This window comes from Monopterus albus, unplaced genomic scaffold (assembly GCF_001952655.1).
Source record: "Monopterus albus unplaced genomic scaffold, M_albus_1.0 scaffold156.1, whole genome shotgun sequence".
NCBI lineage: Eukaryota > Metazoa > Chordata > Actinopteri > Synbranchiformes > Synbranchidae > Monopterus > Monopterus albus.
In genome coordinates this window covers 855,997-877,403 of record NW_018128036.1, presented here as the reverse complement: position 1 = coordinate 877,403, position 21,407 = coordinate 855,997, and the positions used below count along the sequence as shown (strand labels likewise).

The 21,407-nt window shown below is 38.8% G+C and overlaps 1 protein-coding gene across 7 annotated transcripts in view; it reads right to left on the bottom strand.

Moving 5' to 3' along the window:
- LOC109968637 (RNA binding protein fox-1 homolog 3-like) overlaps positions 1-21,407 on the bottom strand; it is a 644,376-nt gene that overhangs the window by 54,196 nt on the left and 568,773 nt on the right. For all 7 annotated transcript variants that reach the window (XM_020615037.1, XM_020615034.1, XM_020615039.1 and 4 more), the window contains 2 exons: positions 20,289-20,342; positions 2,460-2,592 (listed from right to left, as the gene is read on the bottom strand). In XM_020615037.1, the coding sequence (XP_020470693.1) occupies positions 2,460-2,592; positions 20,289-20,342 (187 nt within the window). The remainder of the gene's footprint in view (positions 1-2,459; positions 2,593-20,288; positions 20,343-21,407) is intronic.

Below are 21,407 nucleotides of genomic sequence, written 5' to 3'. Positions count from 1 at the left end.
ACATACCCACTGAGCTGTTTCTTTGAATAGTCTTTGTTTCCTTAGAGTAAGTACAGTAACAATAAGTAACAAATGGTATTTCCTTTACATTGACATATACCATGCCTGGAGTGATTAACATAATCAACCAAAGTTAATGGTCTCTTTCTTGATAGAAAGCAGCAATATTCACTCTGTACATCCATGGGTCACATGGGCTGGGCAAACAGTGGCAGTCCAGTCACACCAGTAAAAGTGGAAACACTATGGCCACACTTGGACTAGTTTACATGCGTGCTCTTCTTCTGGCTCACTGTTGACACAACAATGTGCAACAGTGCCCCTGTGGTCACAGTATCTGATGGGCTGGAGATTTCAGTGTAAGACCAGACTCACATAACATTTGGCTATGTAAAACCAGCCATTTCGTCACAATAGTCTCTTCTCATGTAAAAATAGAACACAATATTTGAAAACAGTTCTAATAAAGTACAAATTTCAACTTTATGTAGCTCATCCTAGTGGGTTTTGTTGGTGTTTTCTGCTCCTACTGTGATTTGCTAAATAGATCTGACCTTATTGAACATCCACGTATCACAGTGTCACTGTTGAAGTGGGTATTCCCCCCACCAGACCATAGGGGGAAGTATTGAGCAAATTGGTGCTTCGCACACCAAGATGAGAAGACGGAAATCATGACAAACTAGAGCTATCTTCTGTTGTAATACACACTGGCTGACAATAAAAAGAAATATAATAAAATAAAAACAAAGGTTCCTCTAGAAGAGTCTCAGTTGACTGACAGGTCTCGTGACTAATGACTTGACTGTTCGACTATTTGGTGGCAGCCCTAGTGAACTGTCCGTCTATCTATTGGAGTTTGGTAATGTTCTGTTGTCTTTGACGTAGTTATAATTGGCTAGATTTTTTTTTTTTATTGGTGTGGGGACATGAGGTAGGCAGTGGGTCTTCATGTTTTGTTCTTGGGATTCTGTTGTGGTTAATAGTTTTAATGTCTCTCTTATCATAGCTACATCTGTTGGCCCGATAGGTCCTTAAATGTATGTACTGGCTTCACTCACCACAAATGCATGGAATTGTTACCTACTGGTCTGAGTTCATTGTGTGTTAAGACACCATGAGCAAGGCATGTGCCCATATGTGTTGATGTGTGTTAGCCCATATCCATTAAAGGCATGTTTATTATCAACTATCCACTCTCTGATCTGGGATTTTCTCAGTTACATTTTAGCCATGGCAATTTTGTTGTTTGTTTTAATAAATGCATACTGTTGTGTTTATATTACAAGAGTCAAAGCAGAGTGGCTGATTTCTGAAATGCAAAGAATCATACATGTTATAGTTTTGTTAAAAATTTGCTCAAACAGCATGCTGGTTTGAAAAAACAGCATGCATATATCTATATACAGTATGTTCTGTGTAGTTCTGTGCTGCATTTATCTTATTTTGAAATGTAAAGACATGTATGTACTGAGCACTGAGGACATCACATTGCCATGTTTTGAATACTTGCTACACCTCCAGCTTCAGATGATATTTTGTCTGTGTGCTGCTGGGAGTTTTGGAAAATACTACCACAAACAATACTGTATGTCAAAAATAAAAGCCCCTGTGTGCCTTAGTATAGTAGCTCATGCACCAGATGCAGTCACTTTCACCATGCTACAGGGTAAACATAAACAAAAAGTGAATTTTGTGTTGTTTCAGTGCATTACAGCCTACATCTAAACTAAGCAGTGCAATTTATTGCTTTTCTATTTTAACATTTTAATTTAGTCTCATAAAAAAGAATGACTAATTATTCTTTTTTCTTTCTTTCAAACAATCAGCTGTTAACAGCCAAATCAAGGAAAATGCATGTTTTTCTGTTTTCTATCTACATTTGTATTAACAATGCAGTGAATAATTAATTTAATAGTTGCATGTGGTCAAACTGCACCATTTCATTTGTTATTCTTCCCTCATTCTCCTGCATTTAGTTTCTCAATCTCCATTCTTCTTCTGCTGATTCTTTCTTTCAAACCTAACACACTCTATGATATCTATTCTTTTCCCCCCTTTCTCTCTCCCTTCATGTTGACTAGGTCTCTCGCGCTCTCTGAAGCGGGCCCATTGGAGTGTGCTGGGCAGGTCACGGCAGTCTATTCACGGCCGAATAAAGAATGACACATTAGAAAAAAAGAGACAAATTTGGCCATTCTGGAATCAAAGAACAATTTTCCGCTCTATTAGAAGGAGGCCTTTTTGTTTCCCACTTGCTATTCTTCTATTACTGTGTGTGTATGTGTGAGTATGGATATATTTGTGTATGTGTGTTAGTTTTTGTGTTTGCCTGACACTGTGAATTTGATTTGTGCATGAGAGCATTTTTAGTCTTGAAGACCTGTCATACAGTATTTATTTGATTGTGTGTTTGCCTCAGTTGGATGTATGCATGTTGTGTGTTAGCAGGGACTCACGCTCCATAGGCAGGGATCGGTGGAGGAGGAGGTGCCGCACGGAACATGTTGTAGACAGCCCGACCCCTCCCTCTCAAATGGGCCCCTCTATAGGCCACGGCTGCTCCCGTGCTAGGGTATGGAAAGCCTGTAACTGAAAGACACACACACACACACACACACACACACACAGAAGCATTATATTTTACAACTATAAGTTTCATTTTCTTCTTTGCATAAAATCACTTTGAAACATTGTAAGTCTGTGGCTGCTTTTGGGGTATAGTTTGCATACTGTTAAGAAAATCCAGGAAAAGACCAAAACCAACCATGAGCTAGTTTGTCTTGTAATACTTTGGACTTCTCTGTCCTGTCTGTGCCCCTCTCAGCCCCAAGCCCTCTTTCCTACTGAAGACATTTCCTAAAACAGTTGGATAGTAGTTTTCAACAAATGTCACTAAAACAGGAGGAAGTAATTTGTTGAAGACTATTTTCAGTTGTGCATTGATAGATATTTGCATCAATACAGCCAATTTTTTTTTAAAGTTTTTCACAATTCCAGTAAAATATTGTAAAGTCTGATGCTCTTTGGGGGCCATAAACAAGAATCACCATTAACAGCAGGCTATTTGATGGTACAATTTTTCACAAGCTGTAGCTGGTGGTATTTTCATTTCTGCATTTAGGATGGAATGAGCCACATCCAACAATAAGGTCAGTAAAATCATTTTGTGAAAGTAAAATTACATTTTTGAATTTGATTAACTAATTGATTTTATTAGTAGTACTGTTATCATCATTATTATTGGTAATTTTTTTTATTTACTTCCCCTCCTTTTCCCTTTCTTGCATTTCATAGACTGCATAAGTTGGAAATACCCACACTTCACACACTACAACCTTGTTAAACACTTTATATCATTTTGTAATGTCATGTAACTGTTGTCTTGTCTGCCATGTTTAGTACTGTTTTGTTAATGTGTTATTTTGTTTCAATAAACAAAACAAAAGAAAAGTTGGACAGGCATGTCTTTGATAATGGTGACCTATGGGGAAAATAATTTTTTGTTGCTGTACTGCAGCTATAAACAGGGACAAATCAGCAGCAATATAGTTGCACTAATATGCAGCCTTGGTTTTAGATGGGCTATTCAGTATTTCTTCAGCAGCTGGCAGTTCATTATTTTGCAGGTTTGAATGTGCTTGTTTTTAATGCTTTTTGACTAGGTTACATCTACACTTAAGTTAGTTAATACTAATGTAAGACCTGCCTAACATTGGCTTAAAATTTTTTTAATCATCAGCTTATTTTGCTGTAGAAGTGGGATTCTTTTTCCTTTATTACCCTTTAGATAGTTGACTGATTAAAGTAGATTAAAGGCCCATGGCATGCTTTTCTGACTTATCTCAAATGTTACAATGGTGAATTATCATAGATATTTTTCCTAACATAATAAAGTCTTATGTGATAGTTTAAAGATTTCCTTGAATGGTCATAATCTCCAGGCAGTTGTGCATTCATGTGAGCTTGCCTGACATCCATCAGTGCCATTGTAGAAGCGGATTTTTTCGACAGAACCTGGTTTTGTGGCTATATTTTACCTCCTGCTGCTGCACTGTGACCAAGGGATGTGGAGAAAAATACAGGGCCCGAGGTTACTGCATGTCCTGGAATGTTCCTGTACAGGGAACCTGTTCTACTTGACCAGGTCTAACCTACAAGCAGCCAGACAGTGAAGCCCCCTGCGGTGGTGAGTGATCAGCTCATCAATGCTGTATTTTCCCCATAGCACAGTACCTCTTTGTTTTAACTGCTTGAGGCCAATGTGTCTGCTGCATGTGATGTAACGACCCATGATGTTACTGTCAGTGCTACGCTACCTGTGTGAATTCATTTCACTACTTTGGGACTGTATGTGGTAGTGTGGGGGAAGATGCAGCGACCACTGGTTGGATTTACCAACCTTGGAGCTACTTGAAAGGGAGTGATGTTTCCACTACTTGGTGGGACTTAACAGGAAGTTTTTAAAAAATCACACGTTGCATGTCTGTTAATACCTTGTTTCTGTAACGTTAGAGAGAATTGTTGTAAGGCTGGAGAAGTTACTATGTCTGCATAATGTCAAGCATTTCTCAATTGCCTGTTTTGTTTAGAGTGTTACATATCTCTTTTCATCGGTACATACGCTATACTGTTGTTTACCTGTCTATGGAGGAGAAATTCAAATTAATTAATGCCATCACAGTTCATTGTACTGTCCACATGTGTCAGAACACCAGCAACAGGAGTTGTGTGCATTCATGAACTATCATCTCATTTTTAGGAAGAGGCTCTCTGGTGTTATCATTCTGAAATAATTACAGACTATTTGCATTCTACAAGAATGTAGAATGTATATCTGTATTTTTAATAGTAATGTCATTCAAGTGTTATTTCATTTCTATTCATGTTACATTTTGTGAGTTGCCTGATCTTGTCTTGTATGTTAGGCGCTTCATTGGGATTAGCCTCAAGAGGGGAACGCAGTCCAGCCACAGACAGATGGTGTCCAAGAAGACAGGCAGGCTTGTTTCGAAGAAGGCACAGAGAGTAAATCAGCATGTCACTGCTCTATTAATAAACCTGATGGATTTTGAGTGACACTTCATAAAGGTAAGTTAGTGTAAGTGTTCCTTCATTTTTCAAAACTGTTTATTTAACCTTCTAATTGTTTCATCAATTGTTCTCTCTCTCTCTCTCTCTCTCTCTCTGTCTATCTTTCTGTTCATTTTTCACTTTTGTCTTATGTACTGTACTGTATATCTCATGCAGTGAGCAGTCAGAATGGACCCCTGAATGCCAGTCCTCAAACAGAAGCCAATTCAAGGCATCATAAGAAGTGTTTCTGTATTTTTTATCCTGTTTAAAGTTGATCTCTTATATATTGTTTCCAACATTAAATGTGATGTACACAATAATATTTCAGTAATTACAATCTGATAACCTGATATACATTCAAGTGAAATGTGCCATTCTACATAATGACTTTTGGTATTTCAAGTATATTTTAATGCTAAAACTTTTGTACTTATGTAACATTTATATGTAAGACCTTTAATTGTAACAGAGCATTTGTACACTGTGGTATTTCTCCTTTTATTTAAGTACTTCTTCCACCACGACCATTAAAATCATTACTTTTTGTCTTAAGTGTTTTAGTTTTATACAGTTTACAGGTCTGAGCTTTCTTTTGTTTTTTCTTTTGTTTAACCTAAATTGTACAGTTTTCTTACAGGTGAAATGATGAGGAGGAGATTAAATATAAAATAAGACACAATCTTGTAGTAAAAGGCATTTTGCAAAGCCTTCTCTAAAATTTCAATCAAAGACCCAGGGATTGATATTTCAACAGAAGTTTAAGGACATTGTTACAGCATGGCAAACTGTGGGCTTGCAGATAAGGCCTGAACATGTGAACCCATAAAACTGAACCCAGGTGTTCAAAAGGGTGGCAGTTTAAAAGTGTGACTGGATATAATTTGTTTGATATCCAGGTAATAGAAGCTGTAGTTGACTGGGTTGTACACATCCGAATGGAGAATATTTGATATTGATTTAAAATGTTGTTTTACAAAGGCATGTGCAAAAATCAGAAGCATAAAATGGGAATTCACATTTAATGTATCTGCAACAAGTAATCAGGAATTCTGTGTCAGATACTTTGATATAAGTTTGAGAGGAATTCATACTACTGTTCACAATCTGTTAGACTTAGATGTCTATCAATATACTTGACTAATACAGATGGGTGTCAAATTAAAGGAAAACCCCAAATAAAGTGTCTTAGTAAGGTTTTGGGCCACCATGTGCCACAAGAACCTTGGGATTCATTTGACAGGTTTCTGAACTACTGGAGGTATGAACACCATTCTTCCAAAACATATTCCCTCATTTGGTGTTTTGATGATGGTGGTGGAGACACCATCTAACATGCCAGTCCACAATGTGCCATAGGTGTTCAAATGGGATGGGATCGGGTGTCTGTAAAGGCTGTAACATAAGATTCATATCATTTTCATAATCACTCCTCATGCCCTGTGGATGGGGGTACTGTCATCCTGGAAGAGACCACTCATTTATTCAGGGTTTTTCTTTAATTTGACACCTATTTGTGCAGTATATTTTGTGTGTATAATTTAATATAGAACCTTCAACACTATCACCTGTGGGCAGTAAACCCTACCACATACAGATTATTGCTTTACAAATTAATATACAGTAAAGCACCTTGGACCTCAGAGAGGCCCTGGAAATAGATGACTACACCTGTTGTCTGCAGCAGCAGAGAAAAACATAGTTTGCTCTACAGAAGACCAAAATATTCGGTCCCTCTCACCCCTCCATTTATCTAAAGTGATGGAAATTCTTTACCATGTGTTGTTCCTATCGCTGCATACTCTTAAATAGTTAGACAAAATCATTCATATGTCACACAGCCAGCACAGTCCACTGGTGATATATTCTGAGCAACAGATCAATTTCCCTCAAGCTAACTTCATCTTCCCTCACTTTCTTAATATGAGACATCCATACATTCATCCCTCTTGTGTGTGTATGACAGAACATGAGGATGTGCATGTGCATGTTGCTGTTGCTGTGATGTACAGTGTATGAATGCGATTTGATGATGAGCTATGGGTTGTGCATGCTACAGTGGTGCTGTAATAATCCAAGAAAAATGGTGGGGCCTCCTCCTGACAGCCAGGAGTCCCATAAAATGAATAAACAACAATATTTACAGATACACACATGCATAAAGTAGTACAAGAGTGCACTCAAGTCTGCATGCAGATCTTGCACAACATCATATAATGTAGGCGCTGAATGAGAATTGCTTGTGATGTTAGCAGGAGTTGTTTACAATAAGAACAAATCAAATACAGTTATAAAATGTCTTAAATTAAATTATTTTCTGTACATATGCACTTATTTTTTGCAGCTGACCTTGTGTGTGTGTATGTGTCTAGATCTCTCTGTTATTAATACATCACTCCTCAATTCCAGGACAGTGATAGAACCCACAGGTTTTATTGCTGTGTGGCTAACTGGGTTTTAAATTGATTCACAGAAAAACAATCTACATGCTACAATACAGTGAGGCTGCTATACATTAGTGTGAACTACATTTATCTTCAGTGAGTAGATACATCTGACAATGGCCATGTCAACTGGAGTGGCAGCATGAGCAGCAATAAAAGAGAAAGCATTTATGGCCTTGTTTCAAATGAAGCATTTGCAGAAACTGTTTTAAATAATGATCACACTCATTACACACTCATCCAGAGCTGAAATGCCATATTTGATATACTTGAATGGGATAAAGATATAACACATTCAAGCAGCTGCATTAGGTAGTGCCAGTGTAATGGCAGCCAGTTGTAGTAGTTGTTCTTGTTATTTGTAGAAGCATTTTGTACTAATTACTATCCAGACATTTTCTTGCTCTTCTTGTGATCTCAAAACCCACACTGCCCAGAATGAGGCCCCAAAACCAAGATGAGCTAAGAAAGAGACAACAAGGTTGTAGAGTTAGAGCCAAAAACAAAGCCAGGAAGAGAAAGTATAACTGCTTCTTTCTTCTGTCAGTATGGGGGTTGTGAGGTCCTTGGCGAAGAAGATGTATGAGCTTACTGTGCTGGCTGAGACCCAGCACGAATATCGTGAATGCAGTTTTATGTGTTTTACTGAGATGTGGCTGCAGTAACATATTCCACACTTAAACTCTGCCATCACCAGCTTTCAGACAGGAAAGAAAGAAGAGGGAGTTGGAGATTGTGTAATTCCAGACATGTTAGTGTGAAGGAGTGTCTCTGTATCCTGGACATTGAACTGTCAGTAGTGTTGTAGTGACTGGAGTCTGACTTGAGTTCAGATTTTCAGGACTTGACTTAACTTGAACATAAAAAACATTTCCAGTGCATCACCACCACCACCACCCCACTGGCCAATGACAGCCATGTACATCTCATCCCTACCTACATGCCCATTGTTAAGAGTGTACAGCCATTTACCTTTCAGCCCCCCTTTTTGTGCCCAAGTCTGAATATAATAATAATAATAATCAGTAATTGTGTACCCTGAGGATCATGTTCATGTCCCTGGTCTCTTTTGGTAGGTAACACTGTGTAGTTTACTATCAAACATTCAGAATTAGCATAAGTCATATTAAACCTGCCATACAGAGGCACAAAACCTTATATGTATATGAAGTTAAACTGAAGTTTTTATTTGTTTTTGAATGGGAATATGTGACTGCAGGGTATGCCTGGTGAACCTAGAAACAAAATGGAGTGGCAGCCACAAAGCTGAACAAATCCAGGTCAAAGTCTGGTGAAGAAAGCACTAAACTGACTAAAACTGTAAAATATAATATATTTTGAAATAAATTAAAAAAACTAGATAAACCTTCTGTAAAATAATGTTTATCTTGCAAAAACAACAACACCGTTTGGGCTTTTAGGCTGTTTTCTGCACACTAAAGTAGGCCTTACACACTATTACCTACACAGATTGAAGGATCCTATGACGTGGTATAGAGCTCGTGATTTCACTGGCTGACAGGTCTGTCAGTCATCCAGAGCTAAGCATGTGTAAGTTCTTGTGCAGCCAAATGAAGTTGGAAGTCTATCAGCTGTAGTTATCTTGAGTCTCAATGGTCTCGGGCATAAAAACAATCCATAGTATACACATAATCCCCTTTAATCTTTAAATTCAAAGCAGAAGTGAACAATGCAGAGTGAACAATGGTGGGTTTATGGGTATTTTTCATGAATGATATATCATAGGACTAAAGGTTTGGACTTTTTTTGTTCAGTGGACTGTTACCAGTCTAGCAGGCTAAAGCTACTGAGATTACAGTTGCCTTATTTATCATGTGTGTAATGGAATGAAACATTATTGATGACACAATATAGGCTCATACTGCACATAATATACAGTGTAATTTATTATAAGATAGCTGAGATGGGTTTGTTAGGCTGCAAACTTTGAAGGCTTATTTGGTGTGACAGTGGCAAAGACTGACCAAACCTTCTGGCGTGACATTAATTAATTTATTTGAGAGGTGGAAGTAGATGACTTTTTACACCTGGGGAAAAAAACTACACGTCAGTGAGACAGGATGACATCAATACGGTTACAGCCTACACTGAAGTACTTCATAAATAACATTAGCAGAGATGTAGACCCTGCTGTGGTGGTGTTGTTGTTTTCATGTTAGTAGATCTCTACAGCAACATCAGGACAGTAGCTATTAACAGTTAGTAACCCTGACAGGGTTTTTTTTAGCTCTCACCAATGAGTAAAAGCCAGTCTGATATTTACTCCTGTCTAGTCTCCTGCTCTCTCTTCTCTTCTTCTTGGCTGTGGCTGGGCTCTGGTGATGCTGTAGTTCTGGGGGTATGTTGTGTTGAGCACAGTTTTTACATACTTTGGCTGGACAGATCATCACCACATAAACTTATATCGATGGGACAGATGTCTCCCATCTATATGCTGTACATTGCTATGTGTGCGCTTTAGTCCATGTTCTGTTGCACAGCTTGTTCACATTTGCAGTGGGCGATTGTAGTAAATAAGTCCAAACTTCAAGTCCAAACTCCCGAGGAGGACAGTAATCTCAATGTGCAGTCTGAGCAGGGTTACTGAGTGAAATTCTGTTGTGTAACGTGTTTATTTATATAATGGCTGCATTGTAGGCTACATACTGTATGTTCTCTGAACCTTTAGGCAAGCTGCTAGTACCAATGAGCAACATGTTGGAGACCCCTGCTTTAAGGATGAGGTGAATCAGACTGAGGGAAAACTGAGCAGAACCAAAAAGCTGAACCACCACAGGACCCCCAGCTGGACCCTCTTCTTCATCCCTTAGCCACAAAGATTCTAAGGATATTTTCATATTAGGTAAAATTGTTTTGCACCATGCCTGAGCATGATTGCTCCCCTCTTCCCTGCAGGTCTGCTTTCACATTAGTAACATTGTTCCATGCCCCAACACACTTGTGTAAGTATACAGTCTGATACAGTAGGTGGCAGTATGCATGTAATTGGTTTGCAATCCGCCAAGAAGAAGAAAGAAGAAGCATCCTCTCGTGTCACCCATGTAAATGCTGATGAATACTTTCATAAATGTCAGAGTTTTTGTGTGTAGTATCCAGTTGTCTTTGTATGTTTTTGTCAGTCCAAATTTCAAGCAAGCATTTTACTTCTTCATTATTCCACAGAGATCCTTTGCAGCCATGTCTGCTATTGTTTTAACTTGCAGAGTTATGATGTCACATAGCAGCCCACATCCATTCATTTCTATAGGCACTTTTGGGCAGCAGCGGTGGTTAGCATTCTTGCCTCACAGTAAGGAGGTTCCAGATTCGAGCCCAGGCTGACCTGGGGCCTTTCTTTGTTGAGTCTGCGTGTTCTTCCTGTGCCTGCATGGGTTCTCTCCGGGTACTCTGGCTTCCTCCCACAGTCCAAAGACATGCAGCTTTGGTTGACTGGTGACTCTAAATTTCCCATAGGACTGAGTGTGAGTGTGTGTGGTTGTTTGTCTATATGTCAGCCCTGTGAAGGTCTGGTGACCCATCCAGAGTGTAACCCGCCTCTCGTCCAATGTCAACTAGGACTGGCTCCACAATGGGAATGATGACTTGGAAACAATGATGGTTCTTATAACGTAGGTACACCTGAAGTACCATAGGAACCATGAGTGTCTTGTGTGCATGCTGAATGCAGCACCACTAACTGTAGTTTTTTAGAAACCATGTTGTGTAAACAGTAGCCATCACCAGCAGCACAGGGAGCTGCAATCCACAAATGGAAGCCTCTGTAGAGGGTTAACGGCTCCTTATATAATTAAAGTTAGTAACATATAAATAAAATGCTTATTGGTATATGGGTTACAGCAGGGGTGCCCAATACGTTTATTGCGATCACCCGGTTGATTGCAAAGGTAGTATTGGTAGATCACGTGCCTTTCAAAAATAAATTAGATGTTAGCCTATCATCCATCCTCCCTATGGCATTTGCTACTTGAATGACATGCAAAGCAGCCAGTCTGAGATCTTGTCTTTTCTGACACACGAGTCATCAAGCATGCACGGTCAACCTCCCCCTGCAACCCCTCAACCCCTACCAACAAAGCCCCTTGTGGCATTTGGATAGACTGATCAAAAACAAGATGGAGTCGATCCTAGTCCTGAAGGCCTTCTCTTCAAACTTAGCCTGAGTCCCGAGAAGGTCCTGATGCTGTGGAAGACATCTTGCATTGTTCTGGTGACTAAGAAGTCACCTCCATCTACCCTCAATAATCACAAACCAATTGCCCTCATATCTCAATAATGAAGATCCTGCAGAGTCTGGTGTTGGCCCATTTCAGACCTCGGGTGTGCACCTCCCTAGATCAGCAGCAGTTTGCTTGCCACCCACAGTTTGGAGTTGACAATGTCATGTCAATGGCATCTATCTATCTATCTATCAACTAGGCTGAAATCAGTTTTTATGTAACAATATAAGCTTGATCCGCATTCAGAATTTGCTGCTGTTTTTGTATTTACATTCAGAATGGCACAGAACTGATCAATGGAACAACCATTGTCCTTTGATTTAGAATAGCATATTGTATGATCCAACTTATATAATGACTATAATGTATTTAATTGATTGATGATTGTTTAAATGGCTGACTAAAGTCATTCTTTATGACGAATCACTGCTTACTTTTTAAAAACTCCAGATTGATTCAGTTAGAAAAGGCAGAGTCAATAGCTACCAGTGATATCATCTGGTCTTGGACCAATGATGAGGCTCCAAAATGACAAAGCCCAGAGTTGATCTAATGTCACCCTTCCAACTTGCAAATTTTTCAGCATACGTTAAAAAGGCCTGAGCTGCTTGCCTTGTTACTTCCCTGCCTGCATTTTGCATTTTAATCTTATTTGTCATGTTCTACAGAGCTTCTTTGCCAAATTCTGCATACCGAGCTGAAAACACACACACACACACACACACACACTTGTCCTGCTTTGCATATACCCAGTCTAGGACACAGTCAGTCAATCAGTATTACATTTCCCTCATTGTCCTTCATGCCCATACAGTCTATTTTACCAAGTAACCCAAACACACATATGCATGCACAGACACACACGCACACACACTTGACATAAGCCGAGGCTATTATGCAAACTCTCATCAAAAATATTAGTGGAAGTCTGGACTCATCAGACTTCATCCCACCAAGTTTCAGTGTATCACATTACTTATGTATTTGGGCGAGTGTGTAGCAATGCAATGCAAGTTGTTGTTGGTGGTGCTACACTGAAAAAGAATTGATGCTGTTGCAGAACAAAACATTCTTATTCCAAGGCATCAAATAGTGATGCTTTGTCAAGCACCCTTTGTTGTCTTATACTGATGCTAGAGGGTACTGTACCTAACAGTGTTATAGCCAAATTTATTTCACACATACAAAAGAAAGTGATCACAATTCTACCAGACTACATATAGTGTATTGTGTATAATAATGTTTTTTTAAAATAACAATTTAATTTAAACTGAGGCTGCAATGAGAAGACAGACAAATTAAGCTAATACAGTAGTTCAATCAGGAAGAGACTCTCTCTACCGCTCTACTTACAACTCTGTCAGCTGACTGTGGGCATCCTACTCTATTAACCAATCAACCAATCAGCCGTCTAACTTGAAATCTGTTCCTCTCCTTGCTGTAAGCTGTCATTTCATTTGTTGGCTTTTTGCAACCCTCCCCCATCCCTTTCATTGCCAGCTTCATCAGACTCACCCGATTCCAGGCTTCATGCCTCATCTTCAGCATCACCTCTCAGTTTCATCATGGGTCCTCCGCCATGCATCACACTACTGCTCCTAAATCGTCAGCCATCACATTGCCATCCTTCTCATTGATCATTCACCGGCTCTTTAGATAGACTCCTGCTCTCCTCCACATCTTCTCCATCCTCATTGTCACCCATCATTTCTCTCCATCTCTCTCTCTCTCTCTCTCTCTCTCTGTGTCTATCTATCTATCTATATATAAAGATGTGTGTGTATAATATTTATATTATAATGCGATTAACTGCATTAATGTCCATAGTTAGCTTGCAAAATAATAGCACTTTTTTATCTGTTCTAAACAGTTGAGGAAAGTAACTAAGTACATTTACTCAAGTACTGTACTTAAATACAGTTTTGAGGTAAGCACATCGAGAGCCATTGTACCATATATAAAAATACAGTTGCCAATGAAAATTATTTTGATTCTGATATAGAAGAAAGAAAGTCACTTTCAGCTTTTCCTGTTTTTAGCGGTCGCCACAGCGAATCGTCACACTGACGACTCGCATGTTGACATTTGGCATGTGTTTTACACCGGATGCCCTTCCTGACGCAACCCTGATTCGAACCCGGGCCACAGCGGCAAGAGCGCTGCGCCTTAACCACTAGCCTACCAGGGACTCTGATTTTAATATAATATGTTTAATATAACAATTAGGGTTGTCAAAGTTAATGCAATAATAACAAGTCAATACAAGTTCTTTTTAATGCCACAAATTTCTTTGATGCGCAATTAACACACATACATTCTGTGATTATGACCCTTGGCCTACCCCGTAGTTTGGGAAACCAGAAAGTGATGCAGCAGCAGAAAAGGATAAACAAAAAAAGGGTCTTTTGAATGGCAAGTTCAGCTTCAAATCTCTGCCACATGGTTCTCTTGACAAGACCAAAATTATTTGTATTTAGTGCTGATGTGAACTGAATTATCACTGGAGTACGTCGAGTCTCAAATGTCACTTTCTGGCCAAGCAAACAGATGATGCAGAGAGCCCTCCTCCTCACCAAAGGCTGGAGAGTTTGCAAAGGAAACACCTGGACAACTCTACAAGCAACAAACTTTCAACAGCGATAGCTAAATGGCTGGCTACAGCTTGCAGGCTGATTAATGTTGTGGAGGACGAGGGTCTGCTTGAAATAATTCACATCCAAACACTGCACGTATCAATTGTCTTTGAGAGCCACCACTGTAACCAAGGCACACAACCTGTATGAAGATGAAAAGGTGTTGGGACAGACAAACATGGCTGTGCTCACCAGAGACTACTGGACTTCTCTCAGTAAGCCCAGTTACCTCAGGGTCCCTTTAAGATATATTTAAAACCAGTGGTGGAAAAAGTACTCAGATCCTTTACTTAAGTAAAACTAGCAATACAACAGTGTAAAAATACTCTGTTACAAGTAAAAGTCCAAGTTCAAAATATGACTTAAGTACAAACATTTTAGCATCAAAACATATTTAAAGTACTTAAAGTAAAAGTAGTCATAATGCAGAATGGCACATTTCACATTCCTGTATAACATATTATTGCATTATAAGTACTGATGCCTTATTGTGTATTTAATGTTACAGCTGGAAAAGATGGAGCTAGTTTTAAATAGTTTATATGCATTTAATTTGAATTATTGCTGGGTAGCTTGTGAACGTTCCATAGATCAAGGAGGTTTTATACAGTATTTATGGTATTAATCTGGTTCTGAAAAGTAACTAGTAACTAAGCTTAAAAAATAAATGTAGTGGAGTTAAAGGTACAATATTTGCCTCTAAAATATACTGAAGTTAATGTATGAAGTAACAGAAAATGAACATACAGACACCTTAAAATTGTACTGAAGTACAGTATTTGAGTAAATGTACTCAGTTACTTTCCACCATTGTTTAGAACAGATAAAAAAGTGCTATTATTTTGCTATTAATCATGAGTTAACTATGGACACTAAGTGATTTATTGTGATCAAATATTTTAATCAATTGACAGCACTCATAACATTCGGCTGGTGGATTGAAATAGTTTGGGTACAAGATGCACCCCTACAAGTTATGGTGCTTCCTTTCATCCTGCTGTGTTGTTGTCAGAGTGCTGCTTTTCCTGTCTGAGGTTTTTGTGATGAATATACTTTATTGCACAAAATCCCTTTAGAAGCCTGGTCACATTTGCACAGGGTCAAGAAAGATGCTCTCAGTATGTATGTCAAATATGGCATTATTTTGGGGGTTGGGGGGATGAAACACACCCCAGCAATAAAAGAAAGTGAACACTTCAGATTAGTAAATGTGTTGCTGCTCTGTGGTTTTAAAGATGAGATGCTCTCAGTATGTATGTCAAATATGGCATTATTTTGGGGGTTGGGGGGATGAAACACACCCCAGCAATAAAAGAAAGTGAACACTTCAGATTAGTAAATGTGTTGCTGCTCTGTGGTTTTAAAGATGAAGGTCAGGTTGAAGAGGTTAATCAGCCAGACAGTTACTTAGCTAAAATGGGTGGATTCCTACTTTTTAAGTAATACTTACTGGGTATGTAAATGAATTTAGGGTTAGGAGGATAGATAAGGGATGTTAGACTAGCTAGTGTAACAGCAGTGCTGAGGTGCTGAATGCAGCAATGAATGTCTGCTTGATTTGCTGCATACATACCAGAGAGACTGTACAGCAGTGCTTACATTCTTGCACGAATACCTACATTCATGAGTGTGTGAGCATGGTGTGTATGCATGTAGAGGTCATCTGTCACTCTTCTGAATGGGATTTGTGCACAATAAACCTGTAGCTGAGCCCAGCAATGGAGATGGAGTGCACTGTCAGCTGGCCAGGATTTATGGAGGTCAATTCAGTTGATGAGTACTGGGAAAAGCCGTCTGATAAAGGCTGATTAATCGCCCTAACATCCAGCTTTACATCCTGCTTTACTCCTGGCCCAAGATAGATTAAATACAGTCATAATTATCCCTGAAGGAATCCTAATATCATGCACTTTTGCTTACAGGTGAAAATGTGCCATCTTTCATAAGGTGGAGGTGAGAGGAGCGCAGAGAGAGAGATTAGAGGCAGGAGGGAACTTGGAACACCTGTGGAAAGTGCAAAATGCAAGGTGGAGGCATGGGATTGCAACTACACTGTGAATGAATGCCAGTAAACCCGATCCACAAGAATGATTCACAAAATGAGAAGAAGAAATTTTGAAAAACAGAGGGGAAAGATTACTAGCATGGCTGAGTCTCCCTGGTTTCTGTAGTTTTCCCATTTTTCTTTCTATCTTTCAGTCCCTCCATTCATTCTCCCTTCCCCTTAGAGGAAGGAGGGATATATGGTGTCATTTGCCAAGCTTTAGTGGTGCATTTAAGACCACTCCATGGATTGGCATTCTACAAATTAGCAAGTGTGCGTTCTCACTGGTTTACTGCTCACAGTTCAGGCCATGGAAAAATTAACATAAACCTGCTCGCTCATTGGCGGTTACTGCCAATGCTTAATTGTAAACTGATGAGACATATTCACAACACAAAAGATAGAAAGATGCCACATCTACATAAATGAGTAATGATTAAAGAGCCCATGGCATGCTTTTCCTTCTTTTTTGACTTATCTACAATGTTACAACGGTGAATTACCATCTTAGACGTGACCTAAAGTAAAAAATGAGGTGTACATATGTTCTAGTATTTCTATGTCAAAGCAAATTAGTTTATATACATTTCGCAAACTCTCTCTTGTGAGATATTTTCTAACAAAATAAAGTATTATGTGATAGTTTAAGGATTTCCTTGAATGGTCACAATCTCCAGGCAGTTGCACATTCATGTGAGCTTGCCTGACATCCACTGGTGCCATTTTAAAAGTGGGATTTTTTGATTGCACGTGGTTTTGTGGCTATATTTTACCTCCTGTACTGTGACCAGAGGATGTGGAGAAAAATACAGGACGTGAGGTTACTGCATGTCCGGGAATGTTTCTGTACAGGGACTCGCTGTTTTACTTGACTGGGTCTAACCTACAAGCAGCTGGCCAGTGAAGCTCGTTAACAAGCGAATTAACGTTACATGATGTAATTGTCAGTGCTACGCTAGCTGTTAATTAATTTTACTACTTCGGGACTGTATGTGGTCGTGTGGGCGAAGACATGGTGTCCACCGGTTGGATTTACTGACTTTGGTGCTGCTTGAAAGGGAGTGATGTTCCCACTATTTGGTGGGACTTAATGGTAGGTTTAAAAGAAAATAACGTTGTATGTCTCTTAATACGTTGTTTCTATAATGTTAGAGAGAATTGTTGTAAGGCTGGAGAAGTTACTATGTATGTCTGCGTAATGCCAGTTCATATATGGGGTTTCTCAATTACCTGTTTTGTTTAGAGTGTTACATCAGTACATATACCATTATTTACCTATCTATGGAGGAGAAATTTAAATTAATCAATGCGGCTGTGGTTCATTGTGCTGTCCACTTTCGACACAACACCGGCAGCAGGAGTTGTGCATGTTCATAAATTGTCTTCTGGTTTTTAGGAAGAGGCTCTTTGGTTTTATCACTCTGAAATAATTACAGACTGTTTGGAGTTATAATGGGTGTAAAGCTAATCTAGAGGTACCCAAGATTAAACATTAAATGGCTGAAATTGAGCAAAATGAGCAGCCATTGGCACTTTAAGGTTAGGGTTCAGGGTTCAAGAATCAGTATCATAGTCTGACAAAATTTCATAATAAGTACTGATATTTGGGAAATCTCTCATTAAGATTTGAGCTTTAAGACATGTGTTGTACATAAAAACAACAGATTGTACAGTACAATACTCTTTTATGAACCTGGGATATTGTTGAAGTGAAGAGTATTTTGGAGCTTCATTTAACAGAAGGCACTAAGGAAAAATTAGTTAATTAACCAATCTTTTTTAGCTCAAGAAAAAGTTAAACAGTTTAATCAAAAAGGCTCTTGCAGTTTTAAAATGTGGGAAATGGCTGGTAATTCTTTAAAACAACATCAAGTCATTTCATGCATTTTTTTTCAAATAATGAAATATTTTGTATTGCTGTCACCAAAGTGTTTGCATTGCCTTAAATCTTACTGACAGTTTGATGACCGGAGAGGGCCAAAGTTGTCTCACCTCTCCTCAGTTCTCTCATTATTTAGACCTTGGAACACTTTCTCTCCCTTTCTGTTTATAGCAGAGTGCCATAAATTGTAAACCTGCTAGATATGAAAATTTCTATGAACATGCATTCTTTTTACTTATACTCTGTCCCCCTAAATAGGAATGGTTTAATACATTTTGTTTTAACCCAAACTGAAATTTTTAGTTCTGCCAAAAACAGTGCAAACGTTCAGAGCTGACCTCTATTAAATGTGGACATATTAATAATAAGGATAAGAACATTGGATATTTAAAAAACTGACCTTGGATTATTGTTGGAAATACCTAAGATTTAATTCTTTGAAATGTATTGCTATGTAAACTGCACTACTGCTGTGCATTCATTTTGATTATGAAACTAGTACAAAGTCAAAAATTAATCCATCATGTGTTCTGTTTTTCAAAGTATTTTTTCTGCAGTTTATGAAACCTTCAAAGGCAAAGCATGTATTAGTTTTACTATCAGAGACTGTAGCTTACACTGTGGTAGAGAGAGAACAAAACAGAATGAGAAACATCCCAGCAATAAAAGAAAGTGCTGCTGCTTGGTTGTTTTGAAGATGCAGGTCAGGTTGAAGAGGTTAATCAGCCAGAGAGACAGTTATTTAGATAAAATGGCTGAATTCCTAGTTTTTAAGTACTACTTACTGTGTATGTTAAGTGAATTTAGGGTTAGGATGGATAATGGATGTAATAAAAAGACAGACAGGTGTTAAACTAGCTTTTGTAACAGTAACTGTAGCTACGTGTGTACCGGATGTGCTATTGGAGAGATGGAGCAGTTTATCTTTTGTATGCTTTATAAAGACGTGCTATAAATGCCTGAATAGACATGTCTGTTTGTATGTCAACATGAACATACTCCACAAAACACACACACACAGACATATTAACAGAGAACGATGAACAGTACAGCTGTGATACTAACCTCGTCTCTCAAAAACTGCATTTATATACTACTAAACTGTTTTCTCAGTTATGTAGAGGTGCAGTGGAATTGCTGGTTGGATTATGTTCAGAGGCAACTTTTTTTTTATTAATGGCAATATTACAAAAACATACAACTGTCACATTAAACAGGTTCGTACCCACAGTCCTAGTTGTTAATCCAAGTGGACACTATACAGCAAGACTGTATGTTTTGTTGGAAAACAAATATTTTATCTGTTAATATTTTATTGACATGTTCAGAATCAACATATTTGCTCATTTTAACATTTCCACCTTATGTTAATAGGAAACATACTCAGTCTCAATTTTGGTTCCTTCAAAACATGTTTGCTGTTTCAAATGAGTTGTATACTAATATATTTTCTAATAGACAGGGTTTGAAGGAATGGATCTAAAGTTGCTGTTTGGTTAGGTTGGTGGCTGGAGGGATAGATGTAGGGGTGGAGGGAAAAGCAGGAAAAGAAGGAGGAAGAAATAAAAGAGGTGGATGGCCTCTCTCTGTCAGGGTGGATATTTAGAGTGCTGTAAAGCTGTCTGGGAATGAACAGATTTCAGACTAATGAGCAAAAAGGTGAGGAGTTAAGGGGAGCGGAAAGTCTCAGCACTTCTACCAAATGAAACCAAGCTGCCACTTCAACTGCACACACATACACACTCAAGTGTATCGACAAATAAATCAGTGCATCCAGGCATGCATATTCAGAAATATGTAAATCTGTGATCTATTTCAGTATTGATCTAATGCACAAGGTAGATGCTCAGACACCACAGGGAAGGAAATAAAGATGAAAAGAGAGGTGTAAATATATAGACTGAACAGTGAGGATTCTGTAGTACAGTATATGTTATTCAGTGCATTTTTCCATTCAGAACTGTGATTCTTTACCTGCATAAAATTCAGGACCATATACCCCTCCAACCACTGGATTCAGCTTCCAGCATGCACAAGAGACACACACACACACACACCCACAAACACAAAACACACACAAACATAACAGGGTGAATGTTATGAACTTGTAGTTGTCTGGAGTTCCAAAAACACACCCTCTCTGGAGCATTATTATACTGCTGTAATTTACCTATTAAAATACAAACCATCAGAATATCACCTCTTACTACTGTATTTGTCCATCCAATACAAATTTATACTGCACACCTTGTACATCAGAATGCTAGATTAGATGTCTGTGTATGACTTTGCACTACTTTTGCTGGCTGGTAGTTACATCAAGCGTGCTACCATAAAGCATGTCCCACAGTTCGATTAAACATTTAGGAGTAGCATCGACTGCTGGATACAGCAATGTCCAGCCTGCCACATATACAAACAAATAATTTCTTGGGCAATGACAAGAGCACACTCGTGAATCCTTAAATATTGTGTCATATTGTTTTAGTGCATTTCTTGCTGTGTTGTCAGTAAACTTTTTAATAATTTTGAACTGGCTGACTCTTCTTCTTTTCCTTGTTTGGTGTGTGCATGTGTGTGAGTGTTTGTGCTTGGGATCTGATGACAGTGACGAATGGAAAACCCTTTAGGGCTGACTCTCTCTTTCTCTGCACTCTGCAACAGGATAGAGGTGTGTGTGTGTGTGTGTGTGTGTGTGTAAGAGAGGTGCTGACATGTCTGGCCATTTAATTCCCTGCCTTGTTCATCCATCCCCTCACCCTTCTTCTCAGTCTCTTCTTTCTGTCCTTCCCTCCCTGCCTCCACCACTCTTTCATTTCATCCACATGAATGAGCGTCTGTAAAAGAGATGGAGGAAAGAAACACACCCTGCAGGCCCTTCTCTCCCACTTTACAAAGTACTCCTGGCGCTTTTTATTCAACCTTTTCATTTACCCATTCCGTCTCTCATCCATCTACCAAACTCTCCTTGTGCTCCTGGTTCAGAGCCCCCCTCCATCTCTAATGTTCCTCATTCTCTGATGCCCTTTTCCCTTTTATCGCCTCTACCTGCCAAGTAAGCCAGTATTTCACTTTGCTATTTGTGTAATATTT